The sequence below is a fragment of the Chelmon rostratus genome, chromosome 22, assembly GCF_017976325.1.
Source record: "Chelmon rostratus isolate fCheRos1 chromosome 22, fCheRos1.pri, whole genome shotgun sequence".
Taxonomy (NCBI): domain Eukaryota; kingdom Metazoa; phylum Chordata; class Actinopteri; order Chaetodontiformes; family Chaetodontidae; genus Chelmon; species Chelmon rostratus.
Genome location: NC_055679.1, coordinates 18313102 through 18328867, shown reverse-complemented (window position 1 = coordinate 18328867; position 15766 = coordinate 18313102). Strand labels below are relative to the sequence as shown.

General features: G+C 41.8%; 1 protein-coding gene across 1 annotated transcript in view; it reads left to right on the top strand.

The window, feature by feature from the left end:
* The first annotated feature begins 8049 nt into the window (after nt 1-8049).
* The window catches only part of abcc9 (ATP-binding cassette, sub-family C (CFTR/MRP), member 9), a 48062-nt gene continuing 40345 nt past the window's right edge, over nt 8050-15766 (top strand). Inside the window, exons 1-7 of the mRNA XM_041963529.1 lie at nt 8050-8197; nt 11271-11412; nt 11576-11697; nt 12202-12368; nt 12621-12722; nt 12921-13061; nt 13178-13375. Coding sequence (XP_041819463.1) covers nt 8050-8197; nt 11271-11412; nt 11576-11697; nt 12202-12368; nt 12621-12722; nt 12921-13061; nt 13178-13375 — 1020 coding nt within the window. The remainder of the gene's footprint in view (nt 8198-11270; nt 11413-11575; nt 11698-12201; nt 12369-12620; nt 12723-12920; nt 13062-13177; nt 13376-15766) is intronic.

The following is a 15766-nucleotide window of genomic DNA, read 5'->3' as shown; positions in this document are numbered from 1 at the left end:
TGTTAACGATTAAAAGTGGAACTAATTTCCTTTAATCCGCAGGAATCACGTCATGCTCAGACTGGCGTCCTTTCATTACGGACTTTAACGGCTGGCTGCTGTCGAATAACAGGCTTCACGGAGCAGAACAATCCCAATAAAAAAAAAGTTTTGAATGTGCAATAAACCTTTGCTGATAACCTTCAGGTGTCAAAGGAAATAACACACAGTCATCTCTTGGCTGGTGGAGGAAATGATGAAAGATTCAAAGGATGATGACTGAATTTCACTCTCCATCTTCTGAGTTTATTAATCTTTCAGTCTGATTCAGATTTCAGGTGTGATTTATTGCTTGGTTGCAGGAGATGAGCAACAGCTGGAAATCAGTGTCAGCGGGTCCCCAAAAGGTGGCAGTACAGACTCATAGCTAATCTGTGTGTGTGTGTGTGTGTGTGTGTGTGTGTGTGTGTGTGTTCTTGAGAGGGGAATGGTCCCACTTCCTGTTCTGGGGCATGTCGGTCAAACACTTCCCTCAGGAGAAAGCTTTCTCACGCTGTACAGTATAACATCACACACACACACACACACGCACCCACACACAAGCCATGGAGGTAGGGTGCATAAAAAAACACATTTACAGGCACAAAAGTTGAATCACACTTATAATACGAGTGCTGATGTAACCTACGTTCTGACCGCAGGCGGTCCTCCACATAAAAACTGGATTTGATGTTTTCATAACCTCGTCAGAGCAGCGCTTCCGGTTGTCATCAGCAGTTTGACGCAGGGCAAAATTAGCAATGCTCGGGGATGACACAGCGCCAAACAGGTGAACCTTCATCCTGTAAACCTCAAGTGGCTTGTTGATATCACCACCACCACAGGAACCTCAAGAAGTCTCTGTCCTTCTCCTCTACACACACTTGGTAGAGCATTGCCTCAATGTCTGCCGTGACTACAATGTGCTCTTGGAAGCGTAGCAGGACTCCAATGAGGGTGTTTGTTAAGTCTGGTCCTTGGAGGAGCTCCTGGTTCAGAGAGGTTCCTTGAAATGAAGATGTACAATCAAACACCACTCTCAGTTTGAGCTTTCTCTTGTGATAGACCCCAAGGCTGTATATTCTGCAGCATGCATTGCATCCTTCTTAAATCCTTTCATAAGGTGCAGAGTGCGTTCCTTCACCACATTGTAGTTGTCAGGCATGATCTTATTTTTATCTCTGAAAGAGGGGAGAGAGGAGAGTCCAGCCCGTTTCAGTTTCCTGAGGAAGAACAGCCTTTGTTGTGCCTTCTTCACCAGGCGGGAGGTGTTCGTGGACCAGGAGAGGTCAGATGTGATGTGGAGGCCCAAGAATATGATGCTGTCCACATGCTCCACCACTTCTCCGTCCATGAGGAGGGGGGCGTGATCCGTCTTTCTGGACCTCCTTGGTCTTCCCTGTGTTCAGCACCAGGTTGTTGGCTGAACACCACTGGGTGAGCTGGCGTATCTCCTCTCTGTAGTGGGTCTCGTTGTTATCTGAGATGAGACCCACTACTGTAGTGTCGTCCGCAAACTTCACGACTGTGTTGGTGGGGTGTATGGCAGCACAGTCGTGAGTAAACAGGGTGAAGAGGGCCGGGCTGAGCACACAACCCTGTGGCGTGCCCGTGCTGAGGACCAGAGGGGATGATGTGATGTTCCCTATTCTCACCACCTGAGGCCTGTTGGTGAGAAAGTCTCTGATCCAGTGGCACAGAGACGCAGGCAGACCCACTGCGTGTAGCTTCAGCGCCAGCTTGTCTGGGATGACGGTGTTAAAAACTGAGCTAAATAGCATCCTGACGTAGGTGTTGGGCTGCTGCAGGTGGGTCAGGGCTGTGTGCAGGGTGATGGAGACCGCATCCTCTGTGGACCCTCCACACAGCCACAGGTGGACAAAGCAGTGAGTTCAAACTGCGTCACAGGAGTTTCATCAAACAGAACTCCTTCTTTTATTTATTCACAGACATGAGCCAATCATTTCCACCTTCCCCCCATCATCCTTCTTCCTGGGTGTCACTGAGGGTCTTCCTGTGACGGAGGGTCATGAGCGCCACTTCCTCCTCCGGTGACGTGAAGGTCAAAGGTGAAAGCTGAACAGCTGTCTGCTTGTGTTTTTTTCCTACTGTATGTGAGTGTGTGTGCATGCAAAACGCAGAGGAAGAGAGGGTGAGTGGGAGTTTTTGTCAGACCCTCGGGGAGATTGAAGGCTATGGTGCTTTCTCTCTCTCTCTCTCTGTGTGTGTGTGTGTGTGTGTGTGTGTGTGTAAAGGTCAAGTCCTTCCCTTCCTCTGGTGGATGGGAATCTCCTCACACTGTCCTGAGCTGTGATGTAAACACACACACAGTCACGAGGGCCGATGTCTCTTGATCTCGCTGATCACAAACGGTCACACACACCCTCTCTTCCACTCTTCACACACACACACACACACACACTGTATGAATTCGCCTCCGCCCCCCCCCTCTCTCTGGTTCGCCTGTTGCCCCCATGCTGCGACCTCTCGGCTGGGAGACGGCAGCAAATGGAGTCCCAGGCTCCACATCCAGGATCCATAACCTTTCTCCGGCGTGTCCCAGTAACGCTGAGGGCCTGACCCTGGGTTGGGGCCCCCGCAGGTCAGGGGTTTGTAAGACTGTGAGGAAAATGCAGCTAAATGAAACAAACTCACTCAGATCCTTTACTTAAAGGGAAGTAGCAATACTGCAATACAACTACGCTCCAGTATGAATAAAAGCTCTGGAAAGTTTTTATTATGATGTAATATTTCCACTGATGTACAGTAAACAGCATTTATGTTACATATAGATGGTTAATTATACACCTATAAGAGCCGATTATATTTTATTAGTATAAAATGAAGGTTATCAAGTTAAGTGCCTCGAATCAATATCTAATTATAATAAGTGAGAAAAGGCTTTCTTAAAAAGGACGTTTCTCTGTGAGTAATGGTCTAAACTAAATGAGGGAACTACTTCTATGAGGAGGATTTGTGAAAAGACACATTTCCTGGTGTGATTTAATATTAAAGTTCATTATGACACATCAAGCGCGCAGCCTCGTCTCTGATGGCTCTGAGCGGACAGCGCCCTCTTCCTGTCCTCTGCTGCACAGCAATCATCGCATTTCAAAATAAAATGCAGCGCAGGTGGAAAGAGGCTGACAGCCTTCACAGGTGAGGGCTGTGCAGGGGAATACAGCCATGTTTCAGAGCTGATGATGCTGAGATTGAGAGGAGAGTTTATCACCTTTTCTCCCACCTTGTGTGACCTGTGCAGGTTTGTCTGTCTTTATTCTAACGAAGCCATCCAAAACCACGTTCCCCATTAAAGCCTCTGTCTGCTGCAGAGTTCAGGTCAGATCCTCAGTTAACCTTTGTGGCGGCGCACTGGAGCTTCTTTTATTATAAGAAAACACGCTCATTTCACAATAACTGCAAGACTAAAAACAGCATCTTTCAAAACAGGCAAGACTCATTCGGCTTTGATTTGACCTACATTTGCTCACGGTGTTCTCATGCATGATGAGAAATTTCAGCGACAAAAGCCAGGCACCATATCTGGGACTGTGTGCGTCTGTGCAGCGCAGCTTGAGCGCCGTAACACCGCATCTGAGCGGACACGACGGTAAATGTTGCACACATCCATTTCCTGTCCCCGTTCCTTCAGTATAAACCGCAATTTCATAAGAGCCCGCACATTAAGGAATTTAGATCAGGGAAGGGACGCTTTGACCCGAGGAGACCCACAAACCTGCGTCAGAGGCCGGGTAAGTGCTGGGGAAGGCTTTCCTTATTTATCTTTGATCCATTCACAGCCAGGCGTCAGCATCCTCAGCCTGGTGTAACGCGACGTCTTCAATTCAGAGATACTTGACGCTCTCTTAATGTGAAAGACATGCAGCGTGTACCAGACCTCATTGAAAAATGTTGCAGTTTAAGTCGCCATGCCTCTCAGCAAAGGTGTGTACCTTAGGAATATGAGTAAATATAATATCTGATTTATTAGAAGGCAGATATTAATTTCGGTACCTATATAATCTACAAATCACATACATTTCAGATAGATATGATCTCGAACCACGCTGGCCTCTCATCCTGCACACCATGGATTAGGATACTTTTAATGGAAGGAGGCTGAGGCAATTACAAGCGGGACAGTTCAAAAAGTCAAAAGCTTTACAAAGAGTAATATGCCTACACTGCTTTTATTGTTGCCGAACATGTGATTGAATGCAGTTGATTCAGAAAAACACGTTAATTTCACACTCTATGTAACTGATATTGATGTGCACGCGTAAAAACCTTTAATTGCTAGATTTCTGAATTGAGTTTGGGCAATCTCGTAGGAGGGACGACTGAATCACATTGTAGGTTATACTGCACGATACGCGCATGACACTAGATTGGTTTCTTATCGCGTCCTCGGTAGTTTGTAATAATGGCGTGCAATAATCGCATATTGCTGTTCTGAATCAAGCAGTTTACATGAATAACAGCCGACAGCAAAGAATTGAGTCCGCTTCACTGCGCCCTGCTGACCGCATCCAAGGTCCTCCGACGCATTTTCATACCCAGCGAAGCGCTTTCACGTGTGAATCCTGAGTCCGCTCAGATTCACTGAGCTTTGAGATTCTGCATGATTTCACAGCAGAAAGCAGATCACAGATTTGAGACTAAATTGTTAGAAATATTTTTACATTTATCAATGAAAAACATTAAACTGTATAATAGGCTGTATGTAGCACGTTTCATCCAGTTAAGGAGGGTGATTTCAGAAACGATAATATTTCTACTGTTTCATGACTAAATTTATTTACTTGGAAATTTGGGGCTTTATAAATTGAAAGCTTTCTCTGGGTAATGCTTTTTTAATTGATAATCTGACAACCAGAGAATTGAATTTTGTCCTACAATTTGTTATTTTTAAGGGATTTTAGTACTAAAAGAAATAAAAGGGTTGGTTTCTGTTCATACAACCCCAACAATGCTAAAAAAACACTATTTTATTTTCATTTATCACTGACTAAGGTTTTGTTGTAGTGCAGAGGTCTAAATGAAGTTCTTGAACCTGAAAATGATAAGAAGAAGAACCATGTGCTAAAACGGTCACTAGATGAAGTCTGTGTTAACTGACAGGTCTGTCGGCTGCTGAAGAAGCCCATAATAAACCCCCTTCTCCCCTCCAAACTGGTTCAAGTTTGGAAATCTGATAGCAGGGAACGCTACATCAAGTTCGATAAAATGTATTAAACTTTTACAGGAACTTACGAATGTACACCTTCAAAATAAAAGCATCTTTTTTATAACGAGAAATGGAAAGCTTGCGTTGAGTTTGGGGAAACATTGAGGTAACAAAAGGGTGAAATTCAGCAAGGACCAAAGTAACTAGGATGAATTGATGAATTGTTTGATAGACACGTGCTTAACATACGCCTGAAGAATAAAAATGAATGATTTTTAGAATATTCCTACGATATAATATTTCCTACTATAGTGAAAATGACAATTTGATGCGTATCAAACAAATAAGGAGAACACAAGGACATGAAATGTGCAAAATGTGCTTCACTACACAGGTCAAAACAACAATGGAAATTACAAATGGGCAAATTGGGCAGCTACCCTGATCCTCAGTGGCCCTAAAGCTCTCAGGTTCCCTGTGGGGCAATTAATACATATATGGTATGGTAAAGGAAACAGCTTTAAAGGTTAGTCCCAAACAAGATCCAAAGAAGATTTGTACCAAATCTTAAGTCCCTGTCTTGTAGCAGGTCCTTCTGTCAAATTTTGCTTTTGATATCTTTAATATTTCGGTTGACATCATGCTTACGTGGTTCATACAATACACTCAATTAGTTTGTGTTTAACCAAATTAAAACTAGACTGAACACAGGAGGCTTAGTACAGGCCTGCAGCTCACTTTTATCTTGGGTTAAGATGGCAGTATGAATGAAGGCTACTCTTTGATGTTTGAAGATTTCTAATGTCTGCATATTTGGTACTCAGTAGAGTGGCGAGTGGAACTAGAGTTATATTAATTTTTGTTAACTTTTGGTCTTTTATTCTGAAGGATCATACCGGAAGGATTTTGTCGTATTCGGCGCAACTTGACACAGTCGGCAGAGCCAGGCAGCAGTATGAGGAGCAGCTGATGCTCTAGCGGGGCTAAAAATAATCAACTTTTCTCTCTCCAACTCTCCCTGTATTTCGTTTGTTTTCCTCTTCTTCGTTCCCTCTGCCTGTTTTCTTTCTTTTTTCTAAGAAATCCAGGCGCCAGGAATGAAACGGTGTCAGTAAGGATTATTACTTCTCTCCGAGGTAAGAGACTTTGGTGTTTATGTGATCTTTATCTCTAAGCTAACGTTAGCTTAACTTAATAACTCAATTTAACTTAGGTGCATAAATTAGCCTCCTGATGTCTTCAGGACTATCTTACATCTAGTATTTTAACATTGTTGGGTTTGAGAAATGGGGCTGAGTGTAACGCAGGTGTTTTTGGTGAAAGCTGGAGGTTAATTTATTTAATTTAATATTTAGTTCTGTCAGACAAATTTAGACGTTTTACTTGATAATTTCATGCTAGCAGTCACTTGGGACCAATTTTCTTTTTTTTTTATTCATAATGTACTTAAAGCTACACTTTCTCTAAGCTCCTTGCTATGTTAGAGAGTCCAATGAATCACAGTTAAAGAGACTCTTCATATGGCAAAACATAATAAAGTTACCTCAAATGTCTAAGCAGCGTTAAGCTAATGGTCATTTGAGTGAAAAAGTGGCGGGAGCTTTCTCATTGTGGAGATCACTTGTGGTTGAGTCCAGTGGTTCCAAGGTTAAATATTTGATAAAAAGCATCAAAACTTCAATATAATCATATAAAACCACCCCTGAGACATCTTATATTTCTCTGCTGGGGTCTGTTTGCCCAGCGTGTTCCACTTTCTCCACAATGAGGCACCGGAATCTTCTCCCAAACAAAGATGGACGCCAGGTGCACCTATCAGCCGCCATCTTTGTTGTTGGTTTGGAACAGAGATTTGACGTTAGCTTGTGAAAGAGACAAAATTATTCACTGTAAAATGAAAGAAACATATGAATAAAGCAGATAATAGTGGTACGAAAATTCCCACATTTACAACAATTATAATTGAACTTATTTTAAGCAAGTTAACATTACTAAGTTATAGCAAATCTCACATGACGTAAATACACTTGACTGTTTTGATGGCACCAACAAGCTAATCCAGTCAAAAGAAAGGAGTTTGCTGCAGGGATTAGCGGTCACCCATCTTCAGAATGAAAACACATTTTTAACGATTTCTGAGCACACTGTAAGAGGTGAAATGATTATTCAGCTACCATCAGTAGTTAGCTTATTAGCATTAATTCTGTTTGTTAGCTCGTCCACAAAGTGACACTCTTAGCTGATGTCTGGTTAGCGTGCTCTATGCATGCTTGGCTATGTTTTTTCAGTATTCAGAAGAGTGGCGAGTCTTTGCACTGGTATCATTATTGAGTAGTATTTTAAAAACTTTAAGCGTTTCAGCTGAAGCTAATGCTAACTCTCAGCTCTGAACAGATGATAAAGTACCTGAGTCTCCTGAAATTTCAGCCATGGTGTCATGACAATGTTTAATGACACTTTCAGCATGTTGCCTTTCAAACACTTATTTAACATTAATGCACCATAAGCCAGAGGGCATGTAGTTGGGCACTGGCCCTGAAATAGCTCCCATGCCTGACAGACGCTGGCCTGCGTCTGTGTTTCTGTGTGCTTGAGTGTGTGCACTTGACTGTGTGACATGCCATGAAAATGTCTGACTGAGTCTCCAGAGTTCAAGCCAAAGTCTGTTTACGGACCTTGGAAGAGCACAACATTATGTCACTATATCAAGATTATAACACAAGATTTATATTCACTGATTTTGGTCTCTAGAACAATTCTGAAATTATTCGCGTTGTTTGAACTAATCTTTAGTTTTTCTTTAAGTATGTTTTTTTCTTTTCACTGATTGGCTCCAGGCTTGTGTGGAGCAGTTGGGTGGTGGCATGGCCCTGTCGTTTTGCGGCAACGACGTCGGTATCAATGCTTACAGCGTGACAGAGGGCGTGCTGAACAATGGCTGCTTCGTGGACGCTCTCAACCTGGTGCCCCATGTCTTCCTGCTCTTCATCACCTTCCCCATCCTGTTCATCGGTAGGTGATGGGAATTAACACGCGTATGCATGTTTCTGCCTACATATTTTCCTGTGTTACATGAATGCAGCATTTGTACATAAACAAATCAAGTGTTAACCATAAAATAATAACCCCTCTATAACTGGATGGTGGAAACACACCTTTTTGCTGGCTGAAATGAAAAAATAAACATCTTCAGGAGTAACTGTTTTGAAGTGTTGGATGTATTTTGGAACAAAATGATCTAGATAGAAAAGAGTTTTTGTGCTTCTGCAGAAAAAGTCACAAGTGGTGCAGTCTGTGTTATGTGTATTCTGACAGATGTTTAAGTGTTTCCTGCTTAAGCCTCTTAAGCTTCACCTTTGCAGCCGGAAAGTCTCAGAAATCACTGCAGCAGTCCGGACAGAACTAATCTTATGAGGATTATTGGAGCAGGATCAGACAGGCTGTTTGAACTTTGTACAGACTGTTTGATACGTACAGTATTCTGTTAAATACAAGTAATTATGGAATGTCAACATACTTGTTTGTCTGTATGTACTGTGTGTGTTAGCGCTGTGATAGACAAGTCACCTGTCCAGGATGAACCAGCCCTTTCCTCTAATAAGTGACCCTGAATAAGATGGATGTAGGAGTGGGCGCTATGCATAATAGTAACAGTCTATATAATTTTCAAAATAAATATTGTAAAACATTACATTTAATGGAAAATCAAAGGGACAAATACAGCAAATAAAATACCTGACAAATAAAGAAGCTTCATCACATCAATGCATAAAATCCTTTCAACATCCAGTATCACCATAACACTGCTTATTGATTTGCAGAATTGCCCACAATGGACTAATGCACCCAGAGATATTAATTGCATTGCTACAGTGTTGTCAACAATATGCCAAAATCTCTGACAGGAGAAAAACATTCAGGGCATCTAGTGAAAAAAACAAACATAGCCAGACAGAAGCACATGCAGCATCAGAGGCGATCACAGATTCAAAGTTAAAGGTTTAACACAGGCCAGAGTCAGGAGACATTCATTCCATTTATATGGTGTAAAGTAGCTGAAGGCAGTGAGATCTGGTTGCAGGATAGATGCATGTCTCCTCTAAAGAGGATAAATTATTTTATGTGCATGTTTTGACTTCACACTGCTTTTATATGCAGGGGGTGGACATTTGATTTTACACTATATTGCTTGAACGTCCAGAGGTTGGGATATTGGAAAATTGCACCCAGCAGCGAATAGCTTGTGCAAAATAATAATACCAAAGGTGATCACAGACCTCAGCTGAATCTTTGAATATTAGCTTAACATCACTTACACTTCAGATTTGATGCAATGCTTTCAAACCCGAGCGAGAGTTATCACCAGGACGTCTCCCTTGTTTCTGTCTGACAGAGATGTGATCAGAAAGCCAGTGAACAAAGCAGAAAAACAGCTCTGACAGTGTGAAACAGAGGAAAACTTGTGTTGGTTCCCACTGAGCTGTGTTACAGTAATCTGTTGCTCCATGTCATCTGGCGGCCAGAGCCGATGTGTCGGTGATATTAACTTTCCCCTCTTTCTCTCTCATGCACACACACACACACACACACACACACACACACACACACACACACACACACACACACTTTACGGCACTGTCTTGTCACCAGTGTGAACATTAAGCAGCTTTGAAGGGTAGTTAAGATGGGATTAGAACCACAGTTCAGTGATCCAGTGCGGACAGGAAATGGTAGAACAGTCAAACTGACTAAAAAGGAAACTGAATATATTGTAGACTACTGAGTGGTGAGATTAGCATTACGTTTGTTTGTTTTGCTGTTGAACAATGAGCATCATATATTCAGAAGAAAGAATGTGGAGGAGGGAAAGGGAGAGAGAAGAAAGGGGAGGATGTGGGAGGAAGATAGAGAGGAAGATTTAAAGAGTTTTTGGAAGGAAGGAAAAGATGGAGGAAGAGGAGGGAAAGAATGAATAAAGAAACATATAGAAGGAAAATGTGTTCTCATTGGTTTAGCGTGATGTTGTAGTAACTCTGCTGTTATTGCTGTATCAGTGTGCAGAGAATAACATTCACTGGATGTCTGGTGGGTTATATGTTTTGTGTGTGTGTGTGTGTGTGCGTTTGTGTGTGTGTGTGTGCGTGCTGTAGTTTATGGGAATAGTTCTGACCAGAAGCCCTCAGCCCGTTCCCTGAGGACTCACTAATTGATGCTTCCTGGTTTTGGTTTTTTATGGTCTCTGTCCCCCGAGTCTCCGAAATGGCTGCGGTCCATTTAGTTAAGAGCAGAATTAAACTCAATAAAAAACACAGTCAGCAGAAATAAATCCTCATAATATCAACCGTTTCTACCAATGTCAATTTGAAGACATCACCTTTGGTCCCAGGGTTTTCACTATTTTCTAGATCGAGTGATTAATCGTTAAATAATCTGCAGATTAATCAATGATGAAAATAATCTTTAGTTGCAGATTTAATTGTATTATTATATTATCATTAATCAGTTTGATTACTGGCTGTTTATGTCTGAATTGGTTCTTCTGGATGAACAAATTAGATTGCTTTCATGCTTGAATATTTATCATTGTTGTTAGGATTAGAGAATGACTTTGGGATGAAGTTCAATGTTAAGTTTTGGTTTGGTCAGAATATTTAACTTTCTAAGGATTTTAGGATTATCAGATATTTAGCATGTTTTTTTTGGATATTTCTAGCTCCAAGTGTTGCCATGAAACAATAACAAACTTTGACATTTTACCTTGACGTACCAAAAAGTAAAACACAGGAAAGAAATTTAACGATTTATGTATTTCAGGCTGTTTTCCTTTTCCCTGCAAGCTGATTTTCACACTGTGGTGACCTGAATGTAAACCAGTGTGAAATACTCATGAATAGTTCTGAAAATATATGTGAAATGTTCTCTAAAATCCGACATCACCTGGTTTTTAAACCAATTGTTGTACCACCATTTGTTTTTGTCGGCTTTTGTTTCCTTCCTGTTTCCATACAGGTTGTATTTTTCAGAAAGTCCAGGTTGATCATGCCGTCCTTCGTTCTTCCCGCCTCTCTCTGTCTCTGTCTGTCAGGTTGGGGCAGCCAGAGCTCCAAGGTCCAGATCCATCATAACACATGGCTTCATTTCCCCGGCCACAACCTGAGGTGGATCCTCACCTTCTCGCTGCTGTTTGTCCACGTCTGTGAGTTCGCAGAGGGCATCGTCTCCAACAAGTGAGACCTCAGAGACACATTTTATCACATTATCACGCAAAATATTTCGTTTGTTTTTGCTGACGTCATCAAAGTTATAGTGAATAGTGTGAGGGAAATATTAATCTGCTTCAATCAATCATTTTCTATATGAATTCTGTTTTGTGTTTGCCTCTCGCTGTAGGATGATGGAGACCAACCACCTCCACCTCTTCATGCCGGCCTTCATGGGCTTCATAGCAGCCACAACATCAGTGGTTTACTACCACAACGTAGAGACGTCCAGCTTCCCCAAACTACTGCTTGGTAGGACTCAACACGGGGGCTGACGGGCTGGTTCATCTTTAAATTTTCTCTATCCTGCAAGTCTTGTGATAGCCTGACCCCTACATTACCCACAGTGACTGCCAACAGTTTGGGCAGAGATTTGGGTGTGCTATGCTAGTAGCAGCTAATGTAGTCGTCTCCAGCAGAGATGAGAAAGGGGCTACAGAGGTCTGGTGAAATCAGAGTCTCCAGATTCAAACATGACTGGGACTGACTGAGTGACACCTTAATGTGGAGATCAGTGGAGATCACCTTTAAGCTATAGGTGAAACAGAGCATTACAAGAGAAGATACTGAGGGGCATATTGTCTGAAGATTTTATTTTGAACAGTCAAATTGCATTTGTCCATGTTTTGTTAAGGTTTTGCATGAGTGAAATGAAAGAAATCCAACACCACTAAAAACTGCATGGTCTCATGCATTAACTCAGCAATGTAACAGGCCATTAATATTACACTATATCGCTTTCCTCTTTGCACACAGTCCTGTTCATCTACTGGGTGTTGGCTTTCATTACAAAGTCCATTAAGCTGTGGAAGTTTGTGGAGTACCGCGTTGGACCGCAGCACCTGAGGTTCTGCATCACAGCCCTGTTAGTGATCCTGTATGGGCTGCTGATGGCCGTGGAGATCAACGTCATAAGAGTCAGGGTGAGAAATCATGTTTCATCCAGCGTCAGTGACTAAATAATCTTTAATGTCTTTAATCCAGGAAGGAAATGAAACAAAACAAATCAATCAATTTAACTGTTCTCTAAAAATGAAATGTGGTCCTTTGTAGTTGGTGAACGGAAACCTGTTTTTTTGTTTATTTATTCAATGTGTGTGTGTGGCATCGACTTGGATACTTTCATTATTTTTATGCTTACATGTCTGTAATTTAGTCTTTTTCTCTCCCTGTAGAAATATGTGTTCTTTGCCAACCCCCAAAAGGTGAAACCACCAGAGGATTTACAGGATTTGGGGGTTCGCTTTCTGCAGCCGTTTGTCAACCTGCTGTCCAAGGTAAACACAAATACAGTTTGCTTATTTTTATCTTAAAAACAGTGACTGATTCCTCCTGGATGCAAGAAAAAATTGATCATATTCTTATATTTTGGCCACAAGAGGTTCAGCTTCACGTCACAGGCCAAACGTAATGCTTATGTCTGGTAATCAACATCAAATGTTGCTAGAGCACAGTGATTCTTGGCACATTTCTAGGCAACGTATTGGTGGATGAATCCTCTCATCATGGGAGCACATAAGAGGACCATAGAGCTAAAGAAGATCGGCAAGCTGCCCATCGCCATGAGAGCGCTCACCAACTACCTACGGCTCAAAGACGCCTATGAGGACCAGAGGGTGAGCAGATGGAGGCCTTTACCTGATTTAACACTAATTCAGTGTTCCGACCATATGTTTTTACTGTTAACCTGGGTTTTCCTTTTTCTCCCTTCATCGACTCTCACTCCACGCAGACAGCCGAGGACCCCGATCGTGCCCCATCAATCTGGCGCTCCATGTATCGAGCGTTTGGTCGTCCCATCCTGCTCAGCAGCACCTTCCGCTACCTGGCTGACCTGCTGGGCTTCGCTGGGCCGCTCTGCATCTCTGGCATCGTAAAGTACCTGAAGACTGATGATGGCGTTGTAACGCAAGACAAGACCAAGGTGGGTGTGTGCACTTTATGAGCCCCCCATTTGGAGACAGTAGCTACACCCTTCCTACAACTTCCTAAAAGCTTCTTTATGTGAAGTAATAAATGCTGGAGTAAATAATTGTGGGTCTGCTCACCACTGGAGATCTATGAGATCTTAAATTACTGCGTTAACTTGCAAACTGATACAGAAATTGATCCAGCGCCACAATTGAACAGTTTGTGATGAACAAAGACTGTGACTGAGACGACAGAGTGAAAAGTTGAGTGAATTTCCCTTCAGAGAAATCACTTTGGAAATTTAAACCCATGTTTGCTCACAGCTGATTCAGTAAAGCTGTTGACGGGACCAAAGTCTGGCTTATGTGTTTACATAGCATCATTTTATTAAAAGTTAAGTGCAAATTAGTGCAGCGTCATGGCTCGTTGTTGTGTCACTGCCTGTCGGTGATGTTGGGTGGTCCAGCCGACCAATAAATGACTCAATCCCAGACTGATGTCACCAGGGTGGTGGTCGCGGTCATCGTGTCACCACCAGGACGTGTGTGTCTGCGTGTGACCGAATGTTCAGCTGTGTGTGAACGACACTTCTGACGTGGTCCTGAAATCACATTACACAAACACACACACACACACACACACACACACTTTTAGTGATGACGTAACACCTTTCCTAAAGCTAGCTTTAGGGAGCACATTACACATGACATGCATGACTACTATGTGCCTAACACCTGATCTTTACATTAAGGGTGCAATATCTAAGAATTTTAGTTTTAAATATTAAAAATAATCTAAAATTATCAAGAGAATGTGAAAAAATAACAGTTTTCACTTGTGTATTTTGTTGCAGAGATGAAAGCTCAAGTTAGCATGCTAACCAGCTAGCCCCGGCCCGTCCAGTCTCGTAATTCCACTTTGTGCCTCATAATCAAAGTGTAAAACACTGAATTATGGCTCCAGCTAAAGATGTTAAATTTTATGACTTGATTAATCATTTAATTTGTAAAATGTCATAAGACAGTATCAAATTTGCCTGTCAGAGCTCTTGATGATGTATTCAAACCATGTAACACAAGAGAAAAGCAGCAAATCCTCACATCCTCTGAACCTGGAAAAAGCATCATTAAGTAACTTCTCGATTCACTGATGATCAGAATTGTTGTTGATGGACTCGTCAATGAATCGACTAATCATTATGCACACAAAACATCGACCTTTTGCCTCTTCATTACCACTATATCAGGGTCTTCAGCAGTGTTCATAAATCACTGTGTTACACTGCAGCAATACAAAATGATGATATTTAGCAGACAGAGCGAAAACAGACACTGTTTCAGACGGTCCGTTTGGCGAAGGAAGAAAGGCTGACAGAGCTGATCACAGACATCGACTCCTCTTAAATCCGGCCAGCTTCTACCAAAGGTCATAATGCCAGCAGAGCTGTTAGGAGAGGCAGAACAGAGGCTCTTGTAATGACAGTGTATTTTTTATTCACTCCATTTGGCTGGACGTTGTTGGAGTTGATGTTGAATGTGAGCTGCCAGTTAAAGTGGGTATAATGGGCAGCAGAGATAGAGAGCAGAGCAGGCCTGCATTTCTAAGTGACATGGAAAACTTCCCACTCGCCTCACACTTAATACAGAGCAAAGGTCTGCTGAGCGTCAGACTGAGCTTTTTGGGATTACAGTGTGCGTTTGTGTGTGTGATTTCTAAAGCTGCAACAATTAATCGATTGAAAGAAAACTAATCGATTAATTGTTTCAGTCATTTTTCAACCAAAGATACCATCCTTTGCAGGTTTCAGCTTCTTAAATGTAAGGATTTGCTGCTTTTCTTTGTCTTTCCTTAAAGCAAATGAAGAATCTTCATTCTTTGGTCTCTTGGTTGCACAAAAGAGGCAATTTGAAGACGTCACTTTGGGACGTCTTGATGAGCATTTGTCACATTTTTTTTACTTAACGAATAATCGATTAATCATGAAAATCATCAGCAGAAATAATCTTTAGCTGCAGCCCCCGTTATTTTATTAATACATGCTTATGTATCACACGAATGTCTATTTTTGGCTAATTCAGTCAATCCAGTAAAATGAATATCTTTCAAATCGGTGATGCAAAAATTGTATAAAATTGCCATATTTCCATAAATTAGTCCCACTCATTGATTTGCAATATTGCCTACAATGGTTTGATACATATTTAGCTTTGAACCCTTGAATTAGCTGAAAAATCAGTGGCTCAGTCATCAGCTGCACAAATACCTTGATGTATTTTTTCTTCTGTCTCTTAACGTAACTTTTGAACCTGAGTGTGAAAAGTAAATGTTGAGATAAATGTATTCCTCAGTGAAAACAGTGGTCAAACAGCACATCAGCTTCACAACCTTTAAAGAAGAAGTTTTAAAGTTG